The sequence below is a fragment of the Nyctereutes procyonoides genome, unplaced genomic scaffold, assembly GCF_905146905.1.
Source record: "Nyctereutes procyonoides isolate TBG_1078 unplaced genomic scaffold, NYPRO_anot_genome, whole genome shotgun sequence".
Lineage (NCBI taxonomy): Eukaryota > Metazoa > Chordata > Mammalia > Carnivora > Canidae > Nyctereutes > Nyctereutes procyonoides.
This window is the reverse complement of record NW_026575037.1, coordinates 3595150-3618476: the sequence shown is the minus strand read 5'-3', so window position 1 is coordinate 3618476 and position 23327 is coordinate 3595150. Positions and strand designations below refer to the sequence as shown.

At 35.9% G+C, this 23327-nt stretch overlaps 1 protein-coding gene across 6 annotated transcripts in view; it reads left to right on the top strand.

Annotated features, from left to right (window-relative positions):
* Positions 1-15692, top strand: part of COP1 (COP1 E3 ubiquitin ligase) — a 246944-nt gene extending 231252 nt beyond the window's left edge. For all 6 annotated transcript variants that reach the window (XR_008663627.1, XM_055319205.1, XM_055319201.1 and 3 more), the window contains 2 exons: positions 11118-11162; positions 13712-15692. Coding sequence is in view for 5 of the 6 variants with exons in the window: in XM_055319205.1 (XP_055175180.1) it covers positions 11118-11162; positions 13712-13729 (63 nt within the window). In the remaining variant the exon portion in view is untranslated. The remainder of the gene's footprint in view (positions 1-11117; positions 11163-13711) is intronic.
* The last annotated feature ends 7635 nt before the right edge of the window (positions 15693-23327 follow it).

Sequence of the window (23327 nt, the reverse complement as noted above, 5' to 3'; positions counted from 1 at the left end):
AGTCAGGTCCATTTCATCCTGAGGACCAATTAATAATATGTACGGAAATATAGAAGTGAGCTCTGTGGAGTTACTCCTTCTGTAAGAGAAACCTAGAGACAGACTTCTCTTAGGTAATCAAGGGGCTTATAAAATGTGGCTTTTCACTTTAAAGGATGAAATCCCAAGTTGAAAGTAAGGTTGTTTGTTACCTGAAAGTTAGACAAGGTAAGGAGAGAGTAGAATCACCAGATAGAAAACTTACGATTCTTCTATATGTTGAGAAAGCCCTGAAGGTGTGCTTGATCCTACTATAGTGTTGAAGTTCACAGTAACGACGCTAAGTTTACCTGGAAAGATTTCTTTTCTTTTCTTTCTTTTTTTTTTTAAGATTTGATTTTATTTATTCATGAGACACACAGAGAGAGAGAGAGAGAGAGGCAGAGACACAGGCAGAGGCAGAAGCAGGCTCCATGCAGGGAGCCTGACGTGGGACTTGATCCCGGGTTTCCAGGATCACACCCCGGGTTGAAGGAGGCACCAAACTGCTGAGCCACTGGAAATATTTCCAGATAGCTGCCCTATCTGGAAAGATTTCACTTCTGATCACAGTAGTTGCTTCAGAGACTCAGAAGAAGGGAATGAGAGATACTTTTCTCCTATTCTTTGTACTATTTGAATTTTTACCACCTTATATATTACCAGTTCAAGTAAACCAGTAAATATTAGAGAAGGAAAGATGTCACTATGACCTCTTAGGAATGGTATGTTACTCTCCCCATTTTTTAATCCAGCAGCATATTAACTCTTATTAATTTTAATTATCTATTTCTACATTCTTGGAATATTTTATGTGCATAATAATGTGATCCACAAGTAATGAAAGTTTAATCTCTACTTTCCCAATTTTGTACCTAATTTTATTCATTTCACTTTATTTTGATGGCCAGGACCTATAGTATAATGCTGAATGGAAGTGATAATCCGTGGCATCTTCATCTTGTTACTCACAAAATGGAAAACTTGTGAATATGTCATGATTATGTATAATTTCTGCTGTAAGATTTTCATAGAAAACTTACAAGAAGTTTCTTTGAATTTTCAGCTTGCAGAGAGTTTTCATCATAAATGAAGCTGGAGTATATTATTGCTTTATTTTGTACCTATTGAAGATGATGTAATAATTATCTTTTAAATATTGATGGGATACTTTTTTTCTAATGTTAAATCAATCTTACATCATTGGAATAAAACCAACTTGGTCAAGATGTATTATTCATATATATTGTTAAAATTGACCTGCTGATAGTTCATTTGGGATTTTTCCATCTGTTTTCATAAATAACATTGACCTATAACCTTCCTTTCTTGGATTATTCTCATCACATTTTGATTTCATAATTATATTAAATCTCATGAAACAAATTAAGGAGTCCTCTTTTCTGTGGGCAATATGTGTGATATTGGAAGTACTCTGTTCTTGAATATTTGACTGAACTTGTAGATAGAGTCATACAAGTCTGAGATATAAAAGTTTTTGACAGTTGACTTTTTTTTTTTAATACCTGTCAGATGATTCATGTTTTGCTCAGTTTTGGTTGTTGTTGTTGTTTGTAAGAATTTTTCTACTTGGTTTAAATATTCAGATTTGTTAACATAAAATTTTTTCCCATTTTTTTCCCAACAGAATTACTTATTGAGGAGAAACCCATTTAACATAATGCTTAACATTTGAGAAAAAAATAAGAAAAGGGCTATATTCTGATTTTTGTTTAATAGTTCTCTTTCTTCTGGTTAAAAAAATGTGTATCATCGTGAGTACCAAGGCTTACACATAAAACCATTCTTGTTTTATGGGAGTGTGTGAAGATGGTAATCTGTCCCTTCCTTTGAATGTTCTTTGATATCTTTCAACGTTGTTTTATAATTTTCAGAGTGTAAGTCTTACACATATTCTAGACTTGTCTCTAAATCATGTTTTTGATGCCATTATAAATGGTGTCTTTTTAGTATCTGTTTGCTAATTATTCATTTCTAATTTATAGAGCTGTATTGATTTTTAAGTAATGACATCATATCTGACAATCCTGCTAGATTGGTTTATTAGTTTTAGCAGCTTTTTTGAAGATTTGTTAAGCTATTCTACATAGGTAGTCATGTCATTTATAAATAAAGACAATTTTACTTCTTCATTTCTCATCTGTGTGCTTTTTCTTTCTCTTTTTGACTATTACACTGAGGACCTCTAATATAGTGCCAAATAGATATGGTGAAAGCAAACGTCCTTCCCTTCTAGTCTGGGAAAGAAAGTTCAATATTTCACCATTATGTATGATGTTAACTAATTTTTTTTTAAGATTTTTTTTTTATTCATGAGAGACACCCGGAGAGAGAGGCAGAGACATAGGCAGAGGGAGAGGCAGGCTTCCTGCAGGGATCCTGATGTGGGACTACATCCCAGGACCCTGGGATCTCAACCTGAGGCAAAGGCAGATGCTCAGCCACTGAGCCACTCAAGTGACCCCTAGCTAAGTTTTTTATAGGAAACCCTTACCACCTTGAGGGAATTCTTTCTGTTCTTAGTTTGCTAGGAGTTTTTATTATGAAGGGGTATTAAATTTGTCAAATGAATTTTCATTGTCAGTTATGATGATGTGATTTTCCTGTTCTGTTTAAAACGGTGACTTACATTCATTGTGTGTGTGTGTGTGTGAGAGAGAGAGAGAGAGAGAGAGGAAGAAGAAGCCAACTAGAATATCTGGATAAATCTCACTTGAACATGATACATTATTCTTTTTGTATGTGGCAAAGTTCTCTTTATTTTTTAAGAGTTTTTATATCTGTGAAGGCAGTTGGTCTGCATTTTTTTTTTTTATAATGTCTTTCTCTGACTTTGACTTATAAGCTAAGTTTGGAAGTGTTCTTTTGTCCTCTGTATTCTTTCTTTATCTTTCTTCTGTCATATTTGGGAATTTGCATCTCTCATAGAATTTATACATTTCATTGCCTCAGTTTTCTTGGCATAAAATTGTTTATTCTCTATCTTCCTAAATAACTGTTGGGTGCTAGTGAAGATCCGCTCATTCATTTCTGACATTGTTAACTTACATCTATCTTTTTTTTTCCCATCTGTCTTTTCTTTTTAGAGATTCGCCAGTTTATTTCAAGAACTAGCTTTTATTTTTAATATTTTTTATTTTTACCTCATTTATTGATTTCTGCTTATTATATTTATGTTATATCTAATTTGCTTTTTTCTAGCTTAGGCTGCACATTAATACATTAATATTATTTTAAACCTTTTGCTTTATTATTACAACCATATAGAGATAGACTTTTCTATCTGAAACGTATGTTTCATACTTTTCAGTATGTTTGTATGTTATACAAATTTTGATATGTTGTCTTTACAGTACCTTTTAGTTCAATATAATTCTTCATTTCCTTGTGAGTTCTTATTTGAGTCCTGGGTTATTTAAAATTTCTAAATATTTAGGGAATTTTTTCAGATGTCGTTTTGTTATTGTTTTCTACTTTGAGTCTGTTTGGTTAGAGAATATACTTGCAAAATTTCAGTCTTTTAAGTTTATTGAATTTGTTTAATGGTTTTGCACATTGTCCTGGTGAATAGTTCACATGTACTTGAAAAGAAGGTATACTTTTTGCCATTTAAGTGAGATTTATGTAATATTTAATTTGCTCAATTTGTTTTTGGTAGTATTATTCAGGTCTTTTATATCTTTGATTTTCTATCTGTTTATTCTTTGAATTATTTACAGAAGATACCAGAGTCTCCAAACACAAGTGTGGACTTACTGTTCCATTCATTTCCATTAGTTTTACTCTGTATTTTGAAGCTCAGTTTTAGATATATATACATTTAGAATTTTTTTAAATTAATTAATCCTTATTTAATCATAAAATGTCCCCTTCATATCCTGGTCTATTCCTTGTCCTGAAATCTACTTTTTCTGATATTAATAGAGCCATTTCAGGTTTCTTTCTTTCTTTCTTTCTTTCTTCTTTCTTCTTTCTTTCTTCTTTTTTTTTTTTTTTAGGTTTATTTATTTGAAGAGGAGGGAGAGTGCCTGTGCAAGTAGGGGGAGGGACAGACAGAGGAGGAGTGTCTTTTTTAAAGCAGATTCTGGGCTGAGCACAGAACTCAACACAGGACTTCATCTCACAACCCTGAGATCATGACTTGAGCTGAAACCAACAGTTGAATGCTAATTGACTATACCTCCCACGTGCTCCAAGAATTCCAGATTTCTTATGATTAATATTTGCATGGTTTACTTTCCCCTCTTTTTACTTTGTATCTTTGTTGTTGCTGTTGTTGTTGTTGTTTTAATAAAGTGTGTTTTATGGATAGCATAGAGTTGGTCTTGCTGTTTTATCAAGTCTTATGATCTCTGCCTTTTCATGGTATTATTTAGACCATTTACTTATTAGTAAGGTTGGATATTTGTCTACCATCTTGCTATTGGTTTTCTGTTTATTCTGTGTGTTCTATTTCCCTTGTTCCTCCTTTCCTTTCTTTCATTATTGAGTATTTTTATAATTCATCTTATCTCCTTTACTAGCTTATTAGCTATACTAATTCTTTACTTTTCTAGTGGTTTCTCTAAGGTTTATAATATTTGTATTTAACTTATCATAGTCTGTGTTCAGATTATACCACTTTATGCATTACGGGAAAGCCTTACAACAATATACTTCTATTTCCCTATTTTATCCTGTGTACTTTTGCTGTCCTATATGTTACTTCTGTTTATGTTATAATAACCATAATGCCTTGTTAATTATTTTTGCTTTAAACAGGTAATTGTCTATTAAAAGAAAAAACAAGAGCAAATATCTTTTATATTTACCTACATATTGACCATTTACAGCACTTCCATCTTTTTGTTTAGATCAGAGTTTTCATATGGTAGAAGAACTTTAACAGTTTCTTACAGTGCAGATCTACTGCTATCTCAGCTTTATTTTTTTTTAAATAATATTTCACTTTTGAATAATATTTCTAGATTGACAGTTTTCTTCTTTGATTACCTTAAAGATACTGTTTTATTGGCTTGCATTATTGCTTCTGATGACAGATTGGTGATTTTGTTCCCATAGGTAATGTCTGTTTCTCCTCTGGCAGTTTTCAAAAATTTTCTTTCTTTCTTTACACATTTTTAGTAGTTTATGATGTGTCTTGATGTGGTGGTATTTGTGGGTATTTTATGGTTTTCAGATTTGGAAAGTCTTTAACCTTCTATCTTCATATACGTTTTTTGCTATTTGAGATTCCAATTACACATTTAGTAGGTTGCATATTGTCCTGTTGGTCACACAAATGCTAATCTTTTTTAACCTTTCCAGTCTTTTACTCTTTTTTTTTTTTTTTTTTTAGTCTTTTACTCTTAAGCTTCAATCTGGATTTTCTTTTTCCCATGTCAACTTTATTGATGTTTTAGTCTCTCCGCTGTTTCATTCATTGTTATGTTCACCCAGTTAATTTTTAATTTGAGATAACTGTACTTTTCACACGGAGAAATTCCATTTGGTCAGGATGCCTGGGTGGCTCAGTCGTTGAGCATCTGCCCTTGGCTCAGGGTGTGATCCTAGGGTCCTGGGATTGAGTCCCACATCGGGCTCCCTGCGAGGAGCCTGCCTCTCCCTCAGCCTCTGTCTTGGCCTCTCTCTCTCTCTCTGTGTCTCTCATGAATAAATAAATAAAATTTTTAAAGAATTCCATTTGGTCTCAATAATTATGTGTTCCATTTCTCTTATAAAGTTATTGTTTCCTTTAAATACGTGAGTATAGTTCTTTCTGCTTTATAAATCCTCATTTTGCTGCTTCCATTATCTTTATCATTTCTGGATCTGTTTCTATTCATCGATTTTTTTTTTCCCCCCCTCCACCCTGGATCATGCTTTTTGCCTCTTGAATGCTGTACAATGTGAATGCTTAATTGTTGAGTGTTTGGATTTTGTTGAATGTTTTTAAGAGTATTAACGTTTGGAGGTGCCTGGCTGTCTCAGTCAGTAGAACATGTGACTCTTGATCTTGGGTTTGTTGTTGGGGATAGAGATTACATTTTTAAAAATTTTTTAATCAGTTATTTTTTTTAAAAGTATTAAAGTTTGAGGTTTTTTCTTTTTTGTTGTTTGTTTGTTTTTGTTTTTATTTATTTATTAGAGAATACAAGCCGGGTGGTGAAGAGTAGCAGAGGCAGAGGGAGAAGCAGACTCCCCACTGGGCAGGGAGCCTGATGTGGGGCTCCATCCCAGGACCTTGAGATCATGATCTGAGCCTAAGGTAGATGCTTAACCGAATTAGCCACCCAGGTGCTTCAGAGTTTGTTTTGATAGAAAGTTGGTCTTGGAAATAAATTTGATTTTTTTTTTTACACTTGTTTTTAAATTTTATTAGGATGACTCTAACGTAGCAGTCAGCAAACTTTTTCTTAAGGAACCACATTGCAAATATTTTAGGCTTTGCAGGCCATACAGTCTCTATTTCAGTTCCTCAGTTCCTCTACTCTAATGCAAAAGCAACCATAGACTGACTCTCTCTCTCTCTCTCTCTCTCTCTCTCTATATATATATATATATATATATATATATATATATATACATATACATATATATGTATATATATTCAAATTATCACAGCTATGTTTTAGTTTTAATGGAAATATAGGCATATAATATAGGCAGTGGGCTAAATTTGGGGGCAGTGGGCTAAACTATAGTTTGCTGATCCCTGGTCCAGAGAAACATTTACTTTAAGGCTAATCTAGGCCTTGTGTAGTTTAACACTATTCATGTGTAATTTATTATAACAATGCACAGTCAAGGGCACTCCCATGCAGATTCCTGGAGCTCTACTTTGTCTGACTTCCTTCTCTGTGATACTTTGCACTACAAACTTCACCTGCCCTACAGATACTCTGAACTTGTATCTGCCTCCTCAGCTTAGTGAATCTGGTATAGTCTGCTTAGATTCCTCTCTTTGGATTCTCTTTCTTGCTGTGTGGTTCAGAAATTGCCTCCAAGCAGAAAGCCAGGGTGACTATAGGACTCCCCTCATTTGTTTCTCTTCTTATAAAGATCATTATTCTATATGGCCTGTTATCCAGTGTAGTTTTATATATTTCGTTAAGTTTTCTAGTTGCTTATAGTATAACAGCAAATCTGTACCATTTACTTTGTTTACAACTAGGAATGGAAGTTATTTTTTAAACATACTCATTTCTATAGTAAAATTATTTTACATTCAAAATCAGTTATGTCAATTTCTAAGAGTAAATGCTCCAATAGCAAATCAAGTGAGCTTGCTTAGGATCTTAATGTATTAGCTATAATGGCACTTTTATAAGCAAGCCATCAGTGGCAAAACTGTTCCAGTGGATGCTAGTTTTGTTTTAGTATAAGTACAGTATCACTGACTTTAAGCAAGTTGGTGTTTGTGTATGTGTCTTCTATTTTTATAAAAGATATACTGCTAATTTTTCCATTATCTTTTTAAATCTCTCTATATTAAGGAAAATAGATATATTATTAGGTTAGCCCCGAAGAGAGTTTTGCAGCAAAACTGCCAGTTTTTTTGTTTGTTTGTCTAAACTGCCAGTTTTTAAGAAAGAGAAAAAAATGAGAATTACTGGCTGGCACTTTAATTTTATTTAGCAAATAAAGCAACCCATTGAGCCAGAACTTACATACATTTGGGCTGTGGCAGACTTCAGCTACAGCTAAGAATTGCCAGTATTCAAAATGCAAACAAGAATCACTCAAAACCTATAGCAATAATCTTGTACTTATCACCTCCATACCTCTGTGCTGAAATAAAATACCTGGTTTTATTTTTCTGTTGCATGCAAGAGTTAATTTAATACCTGGCTAAAAGTCAGGTAATCCTATATCCCTTTTTAAAAGTTCATGGTCTTGGGGGCACTTGGGTGGCTCAGTAGAGTCGCTGACTCTTGATTTAGGCTCAGGTCATGATCTAGGGATTGTAGGATCAGGTGCCCCTTTGGGCTCCCTGCTTAGCAGGGAGTACACTTGAGGATTCTCTCTTCCTCTCCCCTTGTCCCCCCACTCTCAAATGCACTCTCTGTCTCTCTCTAACATAAATTAATAAATCTTTATTAAAAAAATAAAAATAAAAGTTCATGGTCTTTAGAGGAAAGGGCATGCTGAGATGTAAAGCTGTTATTTTTCTTTCATTATTTGTTAATTTTGAATTGTTTTGAGTATTTCTAAGAATTCTTAGGACACCCTTTCACCTATATATTAGTCCCCAGAAAGCAGTTCCAGCTGTGCAGCTGTGTTGGCTCATTTATAAATGAGATGTTTATTTCCACAAGAAAAAGATGTTATTGTTAATCCTCTGGTAGCATGTAATATAGTACCGTAACAGTCCTGAGATTATGCACATTGTTTATTCATTTCAGGGAGTTATCAGATATCTTCCTTCTTGGGTTTAGCTTAGTAATTATATAGACTTCAGACTCCTGTTATGTGATAATATAACTAGATTAGATTCTCTTATTTATATTAAGCCCAATTTTTCATAGTTTGATAATATGCCATGGTTTTCCAAACTTCCACCAAGAATTAGAGGTTTGAATTACATAATTCATAATGTCTGTAACTGGTAGAGGTAGATCCCCTCCTCCTTTCCCCAGAGTGAGTCTTTCTCTGCCTTCTTCTAGTCACCTTCTTGTATTAAAAGTGACTTAGAACCAAAATGGCGGTGAGAAAGAGTGCTTTAGGCTATAAATTTCTCATCTTCCTGGCATTCCTCTCTGTGTAGCAGAGAGAGCAATTCTTGGTGACTGCAGCATCATATGATGGGTGGCAGTTGCTTTTTTAGAGACTGGAGTCTTTCCCCAAGCAGAAATTAGGTTGATTATTCCTATTTGGAAGTTGTTCACAGAAGAATCATTTTTGGTCCACTTAGCTTGTGATATCACGTAGCTTGTTTAAAATTCGTGCTAGAAAGAAATCCATATGATGTGACACAGTGCTTTTGTTTTGTTTTGTTTTGTGAGGGAGGCATAGAAATTCTGCCTTTTGACCAGCTCAGAGTGAGTTATATTATATTGCCTAATGATATCCTAACCTCACTCCAACCAACCAGTTTCTTAATTCAGGTGGCTAAAAGAGTAAATAAATACCAAACTTATCTTCCTGCCCCCTCACTCTACCCCCACTCCCATATGGAATTATTCTGTGCTTATTTGGTCCTAGAAGTAGCCTATTATTCCCCAAAGTAAATACTGAAACTAATTCTAATAGTACTATATATTACTTGTGTTACTGTTTTCAAAAATAAATGAGCTGGCTTAAGGGAAAACCTCAGCCAGGACCATATCAGTGTAGGGGAGGAAAATGTATTCCTTAACTCTCTTAGGGTCCCCAGCGGGGTCTAAAAACTAGACAAGACAGACTAAGAGGAAAAAGGCCATACAAATTTATCTAATAGCAGTTTTACATGACATAGGAAGGAAATGAAGATCCAAAGAAACATACCTTTGTATTTTGTGCTAGGTGTGGTGAAGAGTGGCTAGTATAGAAATGTGGGTACGTTAAAGGAGTATGAGGTAACTGTTGAATATTGGGAGGAACTCAACAAGTCCTGCTTGTTCAGTCTTTTTAGTGTCTGTTTGTCTTTGCAGATAAGAATGCTTCTTAACCTTGGGTGTAGGCAGGGCACCTCTCACATGAGGATTTTATGGCCTATTTCAGGGGAGAAGGGTGGAGTGAGTGGGAGATCAGAGTGACTTTACTGCTTCTGCTTTTTTCTCAAACTCCTTCAGCTTAAAATATTCACATTTGGCAAGGTGACATATTTTGGGGCTGTGTGTCCTAAACCCCATCATCAGTGATGTCCATACTCATCCCTAGAAAAAACATGTCTTTATTACTACTTCATACAGTGTGACTATTAATGCTGTTACCACCGACTACATCCAAAGAATATTCTGATCCCCCAAATTTTGGGGATTGTGGAAGAAATTATTTATTATTATTTAGCAACCAGATGAACATTTTCCAAGAGTAACTTTACTAGGAATCAAAGGAAAAGTTAAAAAATAGAAATGTGTAAGTTTGTAGAGCTCAGATTTCTTTTATTGAAGAAACTAAAGTTTAACTCATAATGGCTAAAGTAACTTTCTTGGTGTGCAAATCCATTTCTTCTCTTTCTCACTTTGTCATGAAACCTTTAGGACATTCAGGCAGATCCTGTCTTTGCTTGAGGTGTGACCACTTTATCCGTTTCTCATAGATATTAGTTTACTCAGTCTTTCATCAGCCATGTGGCCTCTATGTCAGTTTTGAATCTCTTTATCTTCTTTTAGCAGCCTACTCTAAAAAGTAAAAAGACTTCTATACACTTCCAAGCTCCAGAGCCCTACTAAACTATTTCCAATAGGAAGCATGCCCCAACTCTTCTTAATGAGATTCTCTCTGGTAAACTCAGTCTTGTCCATTCTTTTTCCTACCGTTCCTACTCTTTAGAGAAATATTTTTTCCTAAGGCTTAGGATATAATAGATATGTTACCACATAAATTCTGTTGAAGTAATCACCAAAGTTATTAAAAGTGCATATACTGAGTGATTGAATAATTAGAAGAAAAGATAGCTTTTCTTCTGCTATCAGATGAATAGTCACTTTTTTTTTCTTTTGCTGGTTTCCTGATACCAAATAGCTGTCCATAGAGATTTATGGCAAAGGTGTTGACAGCATTTACATCAATTGTTTTATAAGAGAAAAGGAATGGAGAGTTTTCTGTGGAGAGGAATATGTGCTTTGTTTTTCTCATTATACTCATTTTTTGTTTTATTTCAGTGTTTGTTTGGTTTTTCTTCCGGTGGTAATTTGTTTTTCTTTTATTTTTCTTCACATTTGAAATTTTCCTACTCTGCTTATAATTTTATTTTTCTTACTCAAACATAATCCTCAAAATATGAGATTTGGTGTTTAAAATTCGCAGTTAAAACATGTTAAAGTTGATTCTCCACTTTAGATTCTATTGGTGTCTTAGGGTGAAATGAAGAAAGAAGGATGAAGAAGTTATTCTCTTGGACTGCCCTCCAGGAAATCCTTCTCTATACTTTAAAAGTTCTTATTCTTTTCTAGGAGTCCAATGTGCTGATTGCTGCTAACAGTCAGGGTACAATTAAGGTAAGCTATGTTATACATCTTCATTTTAATCTCAGATCCGTTTTTAGACTGTAACAGACTATAACTATAACATGGAAATACAGAGTTATACTAAGTCTTAGAGATCATTCCAAGTCATGGGTCTGTGTCTATGTTGAAATGGCTTTGATTGAAACGGAGAGGAATAGGTAGCTTGCAATTATGGGGAAAAAATGGTACTGATTAGAGGTTATATGAATGTCAAATCGATTGATAGCTGGTCAGAATGAAAAATAGATGAAGACTATTCAGTATTCACTGTAGGCAAGCACTGTTGCTTCCGTTATGTAGGTGTATTCAGTGGATAAAGGCCAATATAGAGCAGGGGATGCTTACACATTCACCAGATTTAAGAATATCTGGTCTTAAAAAAAAAAAAAAGAATATCTGGTCTTAAAAAAAAAATCTGGTCTTATTTTACTCATCTCTTCATCATATTTGCCTTCCTTTTCTTCCCTGATATTTTTCTCAGTTGCCAAGGGAAGAAAAGGTATTTTAGTGTTTCACTGAAAATTGATCATATGATCATTCTATTAGTGTAATTTGGAAATTTTAATGTCTCTTGGCACGTAGTCTCAATCACAATTTTTTTAAGATTTTATTTATTTATCCATGAGAGACACAGAGAGAGGCAGAGACACAGAGGGAGAAGCAGTCTCCATGCAGGGAGCCCGATGGGGGACTCGATTCCAGGTCTCCAGAATCACACCCTGGGCTGAAGGCAGAGCTAAACTGCTGAGCCACCCGGGATGCCCTCAATCACAAATTTATACATAGCTTTCCAATACTTTTCTTTGTAGTTAGGAGCTCAAGGAAGTAATAATGTTATCTGATTATACTATTGGATATTTAGCACTTGTGCATGACATATTAGATAATCTTGAGCTAAGCAGTGAACTTTTTAAATAAAACACTAGTTAGGGGGAGGGTTTTAGTACATGGGTTTGGTTAGTGCTAATTCTGTGGGTGCCTGTTCTTTCTACATATTCTCTGCTGGTATAGAAATATCAAGAAGTGATCTTTTAAAGCTAATATGCATCTATTTCTTCTGCCACTCAGCATTAATTTTGACGTGGCTTCCTTCCACTCATCCTGAGTGGAGAATGACCCAGCAACCAAGGGAGCACATCCAAGCCTATCACATTGTCCTATGGAGAGGAATTGAGCAAACTCAAAGCAGAACTGCACTGTTAGCTGGTCAGGCTAATTTACACTTATACTCTTTTTCATACAGCTAGTTTCTCTATTTGAAAAGCCTCATTAGAGAGCCATGGACTTAAATGAAATCCAGGCTTTGGAAGTGATTTGTGTTATGTTCTGGAATCTCAAGCAAGATGATAGAAGGTCTTGAAATTTCTGTTATTTTGTGGCTCTCTGTGGTCTGTTTATCTTATTCTCATGGCAAGGCATATATTGAAAAAGCTGCACCTTATTCTAAAGCAAGTTTGGCCTTTGAGGCAATTGAGATTGCTAACGTATCTGCAGAAAGTTCAAAACTACTCATGTATTTATAGAATCTCAGTGACAACTCTAAGATTTTGTTCAACAGCATTGACCTCTTGTTAAATTGGCTACTTGCCAGAAATAAAGACAAAAAGCGTCACAGAAGCACAGGTACAAGTTTAAGAAGTTAAACCTTAGCACAGGAGAAACGTTGCTCCTTTTTTTGTTACTTAGAATTGCATTCTCGGGAACCCCGGGTGGCGCAGCGGTTTAGCGCCTGCCTTTGGCCCAGGGCGCGATCCTGGAGACCCGGGATCAAATCCCACGTCGGGCTCCCGGTGCATGGAGCCTGCTTCTCTGCCTTTCTCTCTCTCTCTCTCTCTCTGTGACTATCATAAATAAATAAATAAATTTTTTAAAAAATTAAAAAAAAAAAGAATTGCATTCTACTTCTAACAATCCTTTTGACTGTGTCTTATAATTGTCTTCAGCTCCTGTGTCCTTTCTTAGACATTTCTTCAGCTGTCTTTATAACTGATTGTTGCTGCTGCTTCTTATTTTTTACTTTTAACAGTATCACAACTTTCTTGTATGACAAGATATGACTTGAACTCTAATAACTAACATAATACCTTGACATCAGATGATTGAAGAGAAAATGAATGAAGCACTAGAAAAAGGCAAGATTTTAGGTCCTGTATACCTTGATCACTATAATCTTTATCAGTGGAAGAAATAGATTAAAATCCTGAGCAGCAGTACTTAAAATTTTCTTAAGAATATGGAAAGATACCAACATAAATTTTAAAACAATTATATCCATGGTATTCATCACCCAGTTCATTTATCTGTATGTTTTATGTAGTTTAAAGACTCCCTAATTAACTGTGAACATAACTAATGTGGAAGAGTTCATGAGGCGGTTGAAGCTTGAGGGATCAATGTCTAATCCCTTCAAATTCTTTAGCATGTTAGCAGTTAGGAAAAGTTTTATTGATTTGGTTCTTCATTTATAATACAGTAAAGATTCATTAAGCTGTTTGCATTTTTAAAAATTTTATTAAACTGATTGTTTTTCCCCCAATTAGGTGCTGGAGTTGGTATGAAGGGTTTACTCAAGTTAAATTGTATTTGATCCTGCTGAAATACATCTGCAGCTGACAATGAGAGAAGATAGAAACTCATGTGATGTCTCTCCCCAAAGTCACCATGGGTTTTGGATTTGTTTTGAGTATTTTTTCTTTTCTTTTTCTTTTCTCCTTCACGACTTTTGGGACATTGGGAATACCCAGTGAACTCTCCACCATCAATGTAACTCTGTGGACTTTGCTGCTGTTGGTGGTGCAGTTATCTAATTTTTGTGATAGGGAAACAAATTCTTTTGAATAAAAATAAATAACAAAAAATAAAAGTTTATTGAGCCACAGTTGAGCCGGGAAAATCTTTGTGAAAGATGGCAAGAGGGTAATCTTTTCAAGAAGTAATGCACATAAACTCTGAATAATTTGTAAGGTCCATATTTTCCACCCTCTTTGGAATTCTTCATATCAACATAAATGTAAAGTATATGGATTTCTTCCAGTGAATTTAATATTTATAGTAGGTGGGAAGGTTAATAACTTTACCTTATGAATTCCTTTCTTCATTCTCTGACCAGATTTATATCATCAGCAAGTACCATACTTCATTCCATCTGGACCTGGCGAAGAATCTAAAATTTTGACCAGTTGAGACCACATTCAAACAGAAAGGGAATGGGGCACCTGGCTGGCTTAGTCAGTAGAGCACATAACTCTTGATCTTAGGGTCACGAGTTCGAGCCCCACATTGGGTGCAGAAATGATGTTAATAATTAATTAACTTTAAAAAGGGGGGAATGTCAGTCTGTGGCAGCTATCGTCTTTGCCTTTTAAAAGTTATCTATACATAATGTAAGCCCTAAATGCAGACAAACCACCTTCATTTTGTAAAATCATAGCTATCAGATAGTCATAGATATTAGTAGCAACCTCAGCTGAACAGTGTGAGCAGGGGTTAGCAGACTTGCCGGAAAGGAGGCCAGATAGAAAATATTTTAGGCTTTGGAGATCATGTGGTCTCTTCCATAATTACACAACTCTGCCAGTGTAGCAGGAAAGCATCCATAGACCTAGCAGGAAAAGAATTTGAAGCCTCATTTCCCAAATTACCAAGCCATATAATATCTTAGACTGTCTAGTCAATTTTATGTTATTTTCAGTTTGTAAAAAGGGAGAAGTTCGTAGTTTGAGTAGCAGGTCAATCAAAAGTAGTTTGAAGCTTTCTGTTTGAGCTACTTTAAAAGTGTGAACACTTTTTGAAAAAGATAAAAACAGAATTATACCCCACGCATATTTTATAAAAACAGACATTTGGGAAAAGTTTGGTATGAAAAAATATGTGAATGGTAAGGGTAATTGGAACATCCCACTGTATCCCTCTACACTCAAAATTATTAGGGTCACATTTCATCATCTGAAACCTTTGGGTCAAATGCATTCTGGAAATTAGAACTTCTTGAATTTTAGAAAAGTAATAGAGTACACATACTATATATAACATAACACCGTTCAACAGAGTCTGGAGCGATACTCTATTATCAAATACATTAATATCTCTGTAGCAAAATGTATGAATGTTAACATTATATGAGATTAATAAAGGTTAAAAATAGTCTTGTACCAATTCAGATCGTTTTTACCACTGAATAAGTTAGCCTCAAACTTAGGTGAAGTTTTCAGTTTCAGAGCTTTAAGACAGTTATATCTTACTAATTTGGGGGAGTTAAACACCTGTAAACTTTTGGGCTCAATTTTGAGAGCAAAGGTCACTATCATTCAAAAGTTACACCTGTCAACCAGAATAGTGGTAAGCATCCTTTATTTCTAATATGATGAATGACCTTTTGCAAAGATGAAGAAAGAATATTCAAATGTAGATTCTTCACTTAAAAGAATTTAAGTGGATATGTCCAGAAAAATCATCAAATGGGAAGCAAAGAATTAATGCCTCTTTGAATGCATTTAAATAAAGGATTCTTAAGATTTTTAATTTGGTCTTTTTTTGTTTGTTTATTTCAAGCTATCAACATTATAAGGTCATGTTAATTTCCATATGTGTGGAAGGATAAAGTAAGGTACCTTTATTAGTTATCAAAGGGACTCAATTTTCAAAGAAATTATTAGTTTTAAGAGGCAGTGCTTAAATTTGTTTTAACCTTTTGTTTTAAATAGCGAGAAACCATTTTTAAGTTTGAGTTAGTGTTTGAAAGATGTCAGCATCAAACTATATCATTGTTTCTTGGAAAATTAACAAAATAGTTAAATTAATATATGTTTTAACACCAAAAGAACTTCTAACTCAAGAAGAGTATGGGTCTTCATGTTTCAATCTAATCTTTATTACTGTGGGATTGCAGAGATTTCTTATATTCTCACACAACTTTTACTTAAGAAACATTCAAGATTGAAGAACTTTATAAAATTCTTGTAAAAAATTTAGACATCAAAAAATTTGTGACACTAAGCCACAGCTTCAGAAAGATGAGTGTGGCTGGACCATTAAGCAAGAGATGAGCACAGGATGAGTTTGAGTGGGTAGAGGAAGCCAGTAGATAGCAGAGCCTTCTAGGGTATGGTTCAGAATTTGAATTTTGTTATAGACGCAGTTAATAGGAAGGGTTAAGTGGAATGCCTTGATTTCCTTTGTGGTGAATAGATAGACAGGAACCAGTGTGCTCAGTTGAGATTTAATGGTGGCTTCAACTAAGGTGGTAACATGATCCAACTTAAAAACATATTTCAGCTTGATGGAGTTTACCATAGTCTTAATTCCTGTATCTTGGAAGATCCTTGATTAAAGTCCTTTTCTCATAATAATTTGTGACAATAAAGAATACAATTCAGCAAATTTATTTCTTCAGTGGTTATGCAGTCCTCAGTTACAGGTGTGGCTCTTGAGAACCTCATGGCTAAAATGTGTGCTGTTATGGGAACCCCACTTTTCCAGTCTTAAAACTAGAAGCTGCCCAGCTTTGGTTCTGAATATTAAAGTAATTAATTGGCCATTTCCCTTAATGAATTACTCAAATGCAACAGGGATTTATAGGAAAAGTCTACTTACTTAGAGATGAGACATGAGGAAGTGTTAACTTAAATCTTGAGCCTATTGTGTTACATGACTGACATTAAATACAATAGAAACACCTTGTAGTTCCTCCCAGAGTGGATAGTTATACCAACCTCTCTGTGGCTTCTGGTTTATGTCAGGCACTCTTGGATTTTTGGACTGAAGAGAAAAACCACAGTGATTGTTCTAGAAGTATTTGTTGAGATCCTGCTTTGTGTGAATGAGGCACTGTATATTATGTAGTAGGCATATAAAAGAAATAAAATATGATCCCTATTCTCAAAAAGCTTGTTATCCAGTGGAAAGACAGATAGTAGACCGTGTATAAGTAACATATTAGACATAAATATATATATGAATATGTTCATATATATATGAACAACATATATATGAATATATATATATATATATATATATATATATATATGAACAACATAACCTGAGTGGTGGGAGACTAAGGGCTGGGAGTAGGGGTGATTATCAGGAATTATTTTCTTGGGTCAAATAACACCTGAATCCTGAAGAGCAGGTAAGAGCTCAGCTCTAAGTGGCAAAGGAACACTCAAGACCCAAAGAAGCAAAGATATTGGTGCAACTAGTGGTCAAAGCTGGGACAATTTGAGCAACAAAGTGAACTAGGATTATAGATTATGACCCAAAGTATAAAATAAGTATTCATGGGTACTTACTGATGTAAATGATTGAATAAACAAAGGGAGAGGTGAGAAATTTCCCATGCTGAACTCCAAATTGTGTAGATATAAGGGGAGGGGGGGATGGAATATAATGCCTTACTCCTTGAAAAAAAAGACCTACTGTACTCTTTGAAAGCAAATCAATATGGACACCTTAGGTCTTTTTTAAGTTTTTATTTAAATTCTAGGTAGTGGGATGCCTGCGTGGCTTAGTGGTTGAGCATCTGCCTTTGATTCAGGGCGTGATCCTGGAGACCCGGGATCAAGTCCCACATCAGCCACCCTACATGGAGCCTGCTTCTCCCTCTGCCTGTGTCTCTGCCTCTCTCTCTCTCTCTCTGTCTCATGAATAAATAAAATCTTTACAAAAAAAATCTAGGTAGTTACACAGTGCAATATTAGTTTCAGGTGTACAATATAGTGATTCAACAATCTATACTCAGTGTTCATCATGCTACGTGGACTCCTCCATCCCCTTCACCTATTTCACACACACCCCTTCACCTGCCCTCTGGTAACCATCAGTTTGTTCTCTATAGTTAAAAGTATAGTGGGTGCCTGGGTGGCTCAGTCAGGTTCAGTTCAGGTCATGATCTCAAGGTTGTGAGCTCAAGCCCTTTTTCAGGCTTTGCATTCAGTAGAGAATCTGCTTGAAGATTCTGTCTCCCTCTTCCTCTCCTCCTCGCCCGACTCCTTCAGTCTCTCTAAAATAAATACATCTTTAAAAAAAAAAAGTACAGTATGGAAAGAGTAACCTGACCATGGAGAACCTGGCAAACACTACCTTACCCAGGTGATCAGCGTCAACATCAAATGTTACGTCATGTTGATAATAGATACTCTTGATATGTTGTAATGAAAATGGCACTTTAATTCTGTGGTTTTCCTCCCAAAAATTCATAACCCCAGCCAAAATGAGAAAAATACCGGGTAAATTGCCTGTTGAGGGACATCCTACTAAATAACCAGACTCCTCAAAACAGGGAAACTGTCACTGCAATGGGGAGCTGAGAAGACATCACCAAATGTGCTATGACATCCTGAATGGGATGACAAAACAGAAAAGACATTACATAAAAAATAAGGAAATTTGAATACAGTATGGGCTTTAGTTGGCATTAATGTGTGAATATTGATTCATTAATTGTAACAAATGTTCTGTACTAATGTAAGATGTTCATAGAGGAAACTGGGTGTAGGATATATGAGAACTCTTGCTTTGTGGAAATCTAAAAAAAAAAAAAACAAAAAACAAAAAACTTCTAAAATAAAAGGTTTACCTAAAATAGATTCAGCATATTCAAAACAGTACAAGATAGGAGTACCAGTTGAAGCTGAGAAGTACACAGAAAAACACAATGATCTGTTCCACCTGTCACAAAAGAAAAAATAGGCAAAAGTTTAGAGGGGGTGTAAGTTGACTCAAATTGTATAGTTTTGCAAAAGATAGAACACCTTTGTAGTCCATATTTATCTCTATATTCTTTTTTTAATATTTTATTTATTTATTCGTGAGAGACGCAGAGAGAGAGGCAGAGACACAGGCAGAGGGAGAAGCAGGCGCCATGCAAGGAGCCCAACGTGGGACTCGATCCCGGGTCTCCAGAATCATGCCCTGGGATGAAGGCGGCGCTAAACCGCCGAGCCACCCGGGCTGCCCTATCTCTATATTCTATGTGCTCAAAGGATACCCATATGGCTCAGTTGGTACAGCATGTGACTTGATCTTGGGGTGGTGAGTTCAAGCCCCACAGTGGACATAGAATGTACATTAAAAAATAATAGTAATAAATTCTACTTAGAATCATACACCTCACTGTTTATAGATTTTATTACACTTGTCCATAGTCACTGAGATATCAAACTGCCAGCAATTATTCATTTCTTTTACCTGAGATCTTTACAATTTCTCAATGTGAGAAGAAATCTTTCCATTTGTATATGGTTTTAATTTGTTCTCAGTTTTCTGTGAGTCATTTGTCCTTGATCAGTTTGAAAAGCAAACTTCATAGTACCCAAATTCCAAATGAGATCTTGTGTTGGAACTGGGTAGGGATTCTCATGAATTCTAAGTTAAAGTTCCCAAAAGTGCAGACAGTCCAGGCTAACCAGGTTTTGTTGGGTTTTTTTTTTTAAGATTTTATGTAAGTAATCTCTACATCCAACATAGGGCTCAAACTCACAACCCCAAGATCAAGAGTCACATGCTCTATTGACTGGAGCCAGCCACGTGCCCCGAGGTTAACCAGTTAGTGTGCAAAATATTTGCCATTTCCCTGAAGATGATTTTAAAGATTTTCCTTTATGCACTGCTTGTATTCTATGGTGAGTGCTAATTAGTGATCAGAGGTTTAGGAACCTATTGAAAGAACCATATAAAAAAGTAGTCTTCAGCAATTTCAAGAGAAAGAACCAAGACATACAAATAATACTCTAAAGATTCATCTTTCAGTTTTATAGACCAAAAGGAATGTTTTATCTTAGACACTTTTCTGCATGAGCTTCAGTGGACTAGCAGCCTAATAATGCTGTCACTTCCCTGGTAGTATCCTCAACTAGTGGTCTGTGATGGGTATGGCCTGTTGCTCAGAAGGGATGAGTAAGGTCATATGGCCACTCACCTGTGGTGGCTCTAGTCATTCAAAATGTGAGTGCCAATTTGAAGTACTATCTTCTAGGCTAAGGGGTAGCAGGCTTTTTCTGTGAAGGGCCAGATAGCAAATATTTTAGGCTTTATGAGCCATATAGTCTCTAACACAACTATGTAATTCTGGTGCTGCAGCATGTAAGAGCTCTCCCAGACATGTTCACAAAATGTAAACCAATGAGTGTGGCTAGGTTCCAGTGAAACTTCATGAATGGGCATTGAAATGTGAATTTCATTTAATTGTCACGTGTCATAATGTTTTTTAAAAAATTGTTTTTTCAAGCATTTGAAGATGTAAAAACTATTCATTGCTCACGAGCCATACAAAAAAGTCTACCTGCTGGATTTGGCTTATAGGCTCTATAGTTTGCTGACCTCTGTTCTAGGTTTTCACCATATAGCAGGGGCAGGAAAAAAAGTAAAACCACAGAAAATGCAGTGTCTCTCGAGCTTGCATTCTAGTGGCTAAAAGTTTCTCTGCAACAATGACATTCTCTATCCACAATGGTGTGTCTACCACAGCAACCTGGAAGGCCATTTTGGAGGGCACACTCATGACTGCAAGCATTTTTGGTGGAGTTGTGTAGCAATTTCCACAGGAGTGCACACAAGCAGCATTGCTGCATAAGAACATTTTCAGAGAACGAGGGGACTCTTTTCTGTTAAAGCTTGGTAAACAGATGTTTGAGACATTTTCTTGTCTGAGTGGAATATGAAGATCTCTACAATGCTGTACACTTGAACAGAGAGGCCTGAGAGGTTTGGGATTGAGATGATTTTCACTGAGTACTCTGACCTGTCTGTGCCTACGATAGCGTTGAATGAGTGTGGGGAAGCAGAGGATATTTTGCAAAGCTGGCTTTTTTCCCTTTCTTTCCTTTCTGGTTCTTTCATCCTGAGCTATTGAAATTTCCTTTCTGAATATAAAAGAAGGCTTCTCAAGTTCATAGCATTTATATGAAGACTTGAAACCCAACTGATGTTTGTTTTTTTTTTTTTCGTATGACTGAATCTCTTAAGTATTCATACATATTTTATGGCTAATGTTTGAACTCTGGCTAATTTGGGTGGGTTGAATTTTTGAAGGATGCAGCAAAGTTGCATTTCCTAAATGAACCAAATTAGCCACCTGTTAAAAGCCAGCCTAGTTAATAAGCACTTTATATTTTTTCAATATTCTTCATGTTTAAAGACAGACTCAGGTCAGTATTTATATCATAAGAGTCCTCCCTCTCACTTTCCAAATCCTGTTTGGCCAGTCCCAGGAGATACTTCTCATGGGCCCTGTGGTTCCCTTGGGAAAGACAGCCTTCTATTCACAGAACTGGCATATGGTGTTCCTGTGCTACTGAATTGCAAAGTTTTGTGGTACAGTTTCTTTTTCTCTTTTTTTTTTTTTTTTTTTTTGCGGTACAGTTTCAATAATATCTTTTCTGGAAAGGCCTCTGGCACTCTTGGAAATTAAAAGGCACTCCATGAATACAGGGTAGCATTAGCATATGTATATTAAAATTTTAGTCTGCCCTCTTCAATTTTTCTCCCATTATGAAGAATAATGAAGTATAAAAATTGCAAACAACAAAAGGATGAAAGGTTAAAAGGTTAGATTAGTTGTTTGGGGGTCAGTACTTCCATAAAATAGCACTATTCTTTGTGCCCTCTGAACTTGGCATTTGCCTGAGAGCTGACCTGCCAAAGGCCACCATCACTGCTGCCATGAAAAGTTAGCTTGGGAAAATACCCAAAGTGAAATTTCTGAAATGTCTCTTTCCCTACCACATCCCCAATATGTTCTCTCCCTAGAGGTCAGAGTAAGATTCAGATGGCTAGGCTGGAAACATGATATCCTCTATTGGGTTCTTTCCAGTCATCTTCCTCTGCAAAGGCAGCAAGCATGGACAAGGGAGAGGGAATGGGGACCACATACAAGACAAAGAGATTACTTCTCAGGAAAACAGTCATATCCACAGAGCTACAAATTAAAGCCAAAACATTTCTCCAGTTCTCCCCAGTGTTCTTGTTTTCCAGCATCTGCCCAACCTTTGGTTGTCTCAGTGCATTGTAACCAATCTTTGTGACAGATGAAGAATGTGTCTTTCTCCCTTTCCCCACTTCTCCTTGGTATGTGAGGATAAGTAGTCTGGTGAAGCCAACTGTTTATTTAACTGCATTCTTGTTTCTCCACTGTCTGAGACCCTTCAGGGAACCTTGACAGTAGTTTCCCCTCTCCTCGGGCCTGAGGAAATAGGGCCAGGAATTTGGATGGAACTCTGGGGCCTCATGACCTCAATCTCAGTACACTGCTTCTCTTTCCCTCTCATAGTCAAAAGACTAGCCCCTGACTCTCTGCAAAGCAACCGGCGAATGAAATGTCCTGTTCAGTGTCAGACTTCCTCATATAGCATCACCATGAGTCCATTTGGTAGTCTCCACTTAAATACTTCAAGCCTTTGAGAGAGCTCCCTGTTTCCTGAGACATTCTTGACTGGCTGGTTCCATTTATTAGGACGTATTCTCCTGGGTGGAGCTGAAATATCACTAGAATACCTTCTCCCCACTGCCGGTGGGCCTAATCCTTACTACTTGGCATCATGGAAGCCATCAAACCATACAGAGCCTGATTTAGTCAGGTAATATATATACACACATGAAAATAATTTTTATGTAATATACTAATCCTAGGAAGGAAGCATTATTTTTTAAACAAATGATGAAAGATTTAGAAATGTTAAATTAATGACTAATGATATAGTGAAAATATCATTAAAGGACAGGTTAGAGTGTTAAATGGGTTGTAGAGAGGACGTAGGATGGAAGTGGCACTCTAAAAAGACTGAATCGTGTGGGTAAGTCACAATGACCAAAGAGGTACTGAACGACACCGGTGACAGTTGTCTTCAAGGGAGACAATGTATGTAAATCTTGACCCTGTGAAGATGGTAAGGAATCTTTTCAGTCTGATGATAAATTAATTACACTATCTAATCATCAATTTATAGCAAGAAGAACTTCAAATAAGCAAAAGGAAGAGATCTGAACCTATTAGGTTGCTAGAACACTGAAATGTGCCACCAACTGAGATAAGTGACATTTCCATCCTGGAAGATCATCAGAGATGATCAAACAATTACTGGTCCGAAATGACAGTACACTGGACCGTCAGAAGGCAGGGGCCTGGATGGAATCACGCTTTCAGATCCCTCTCCGATCTGAGAA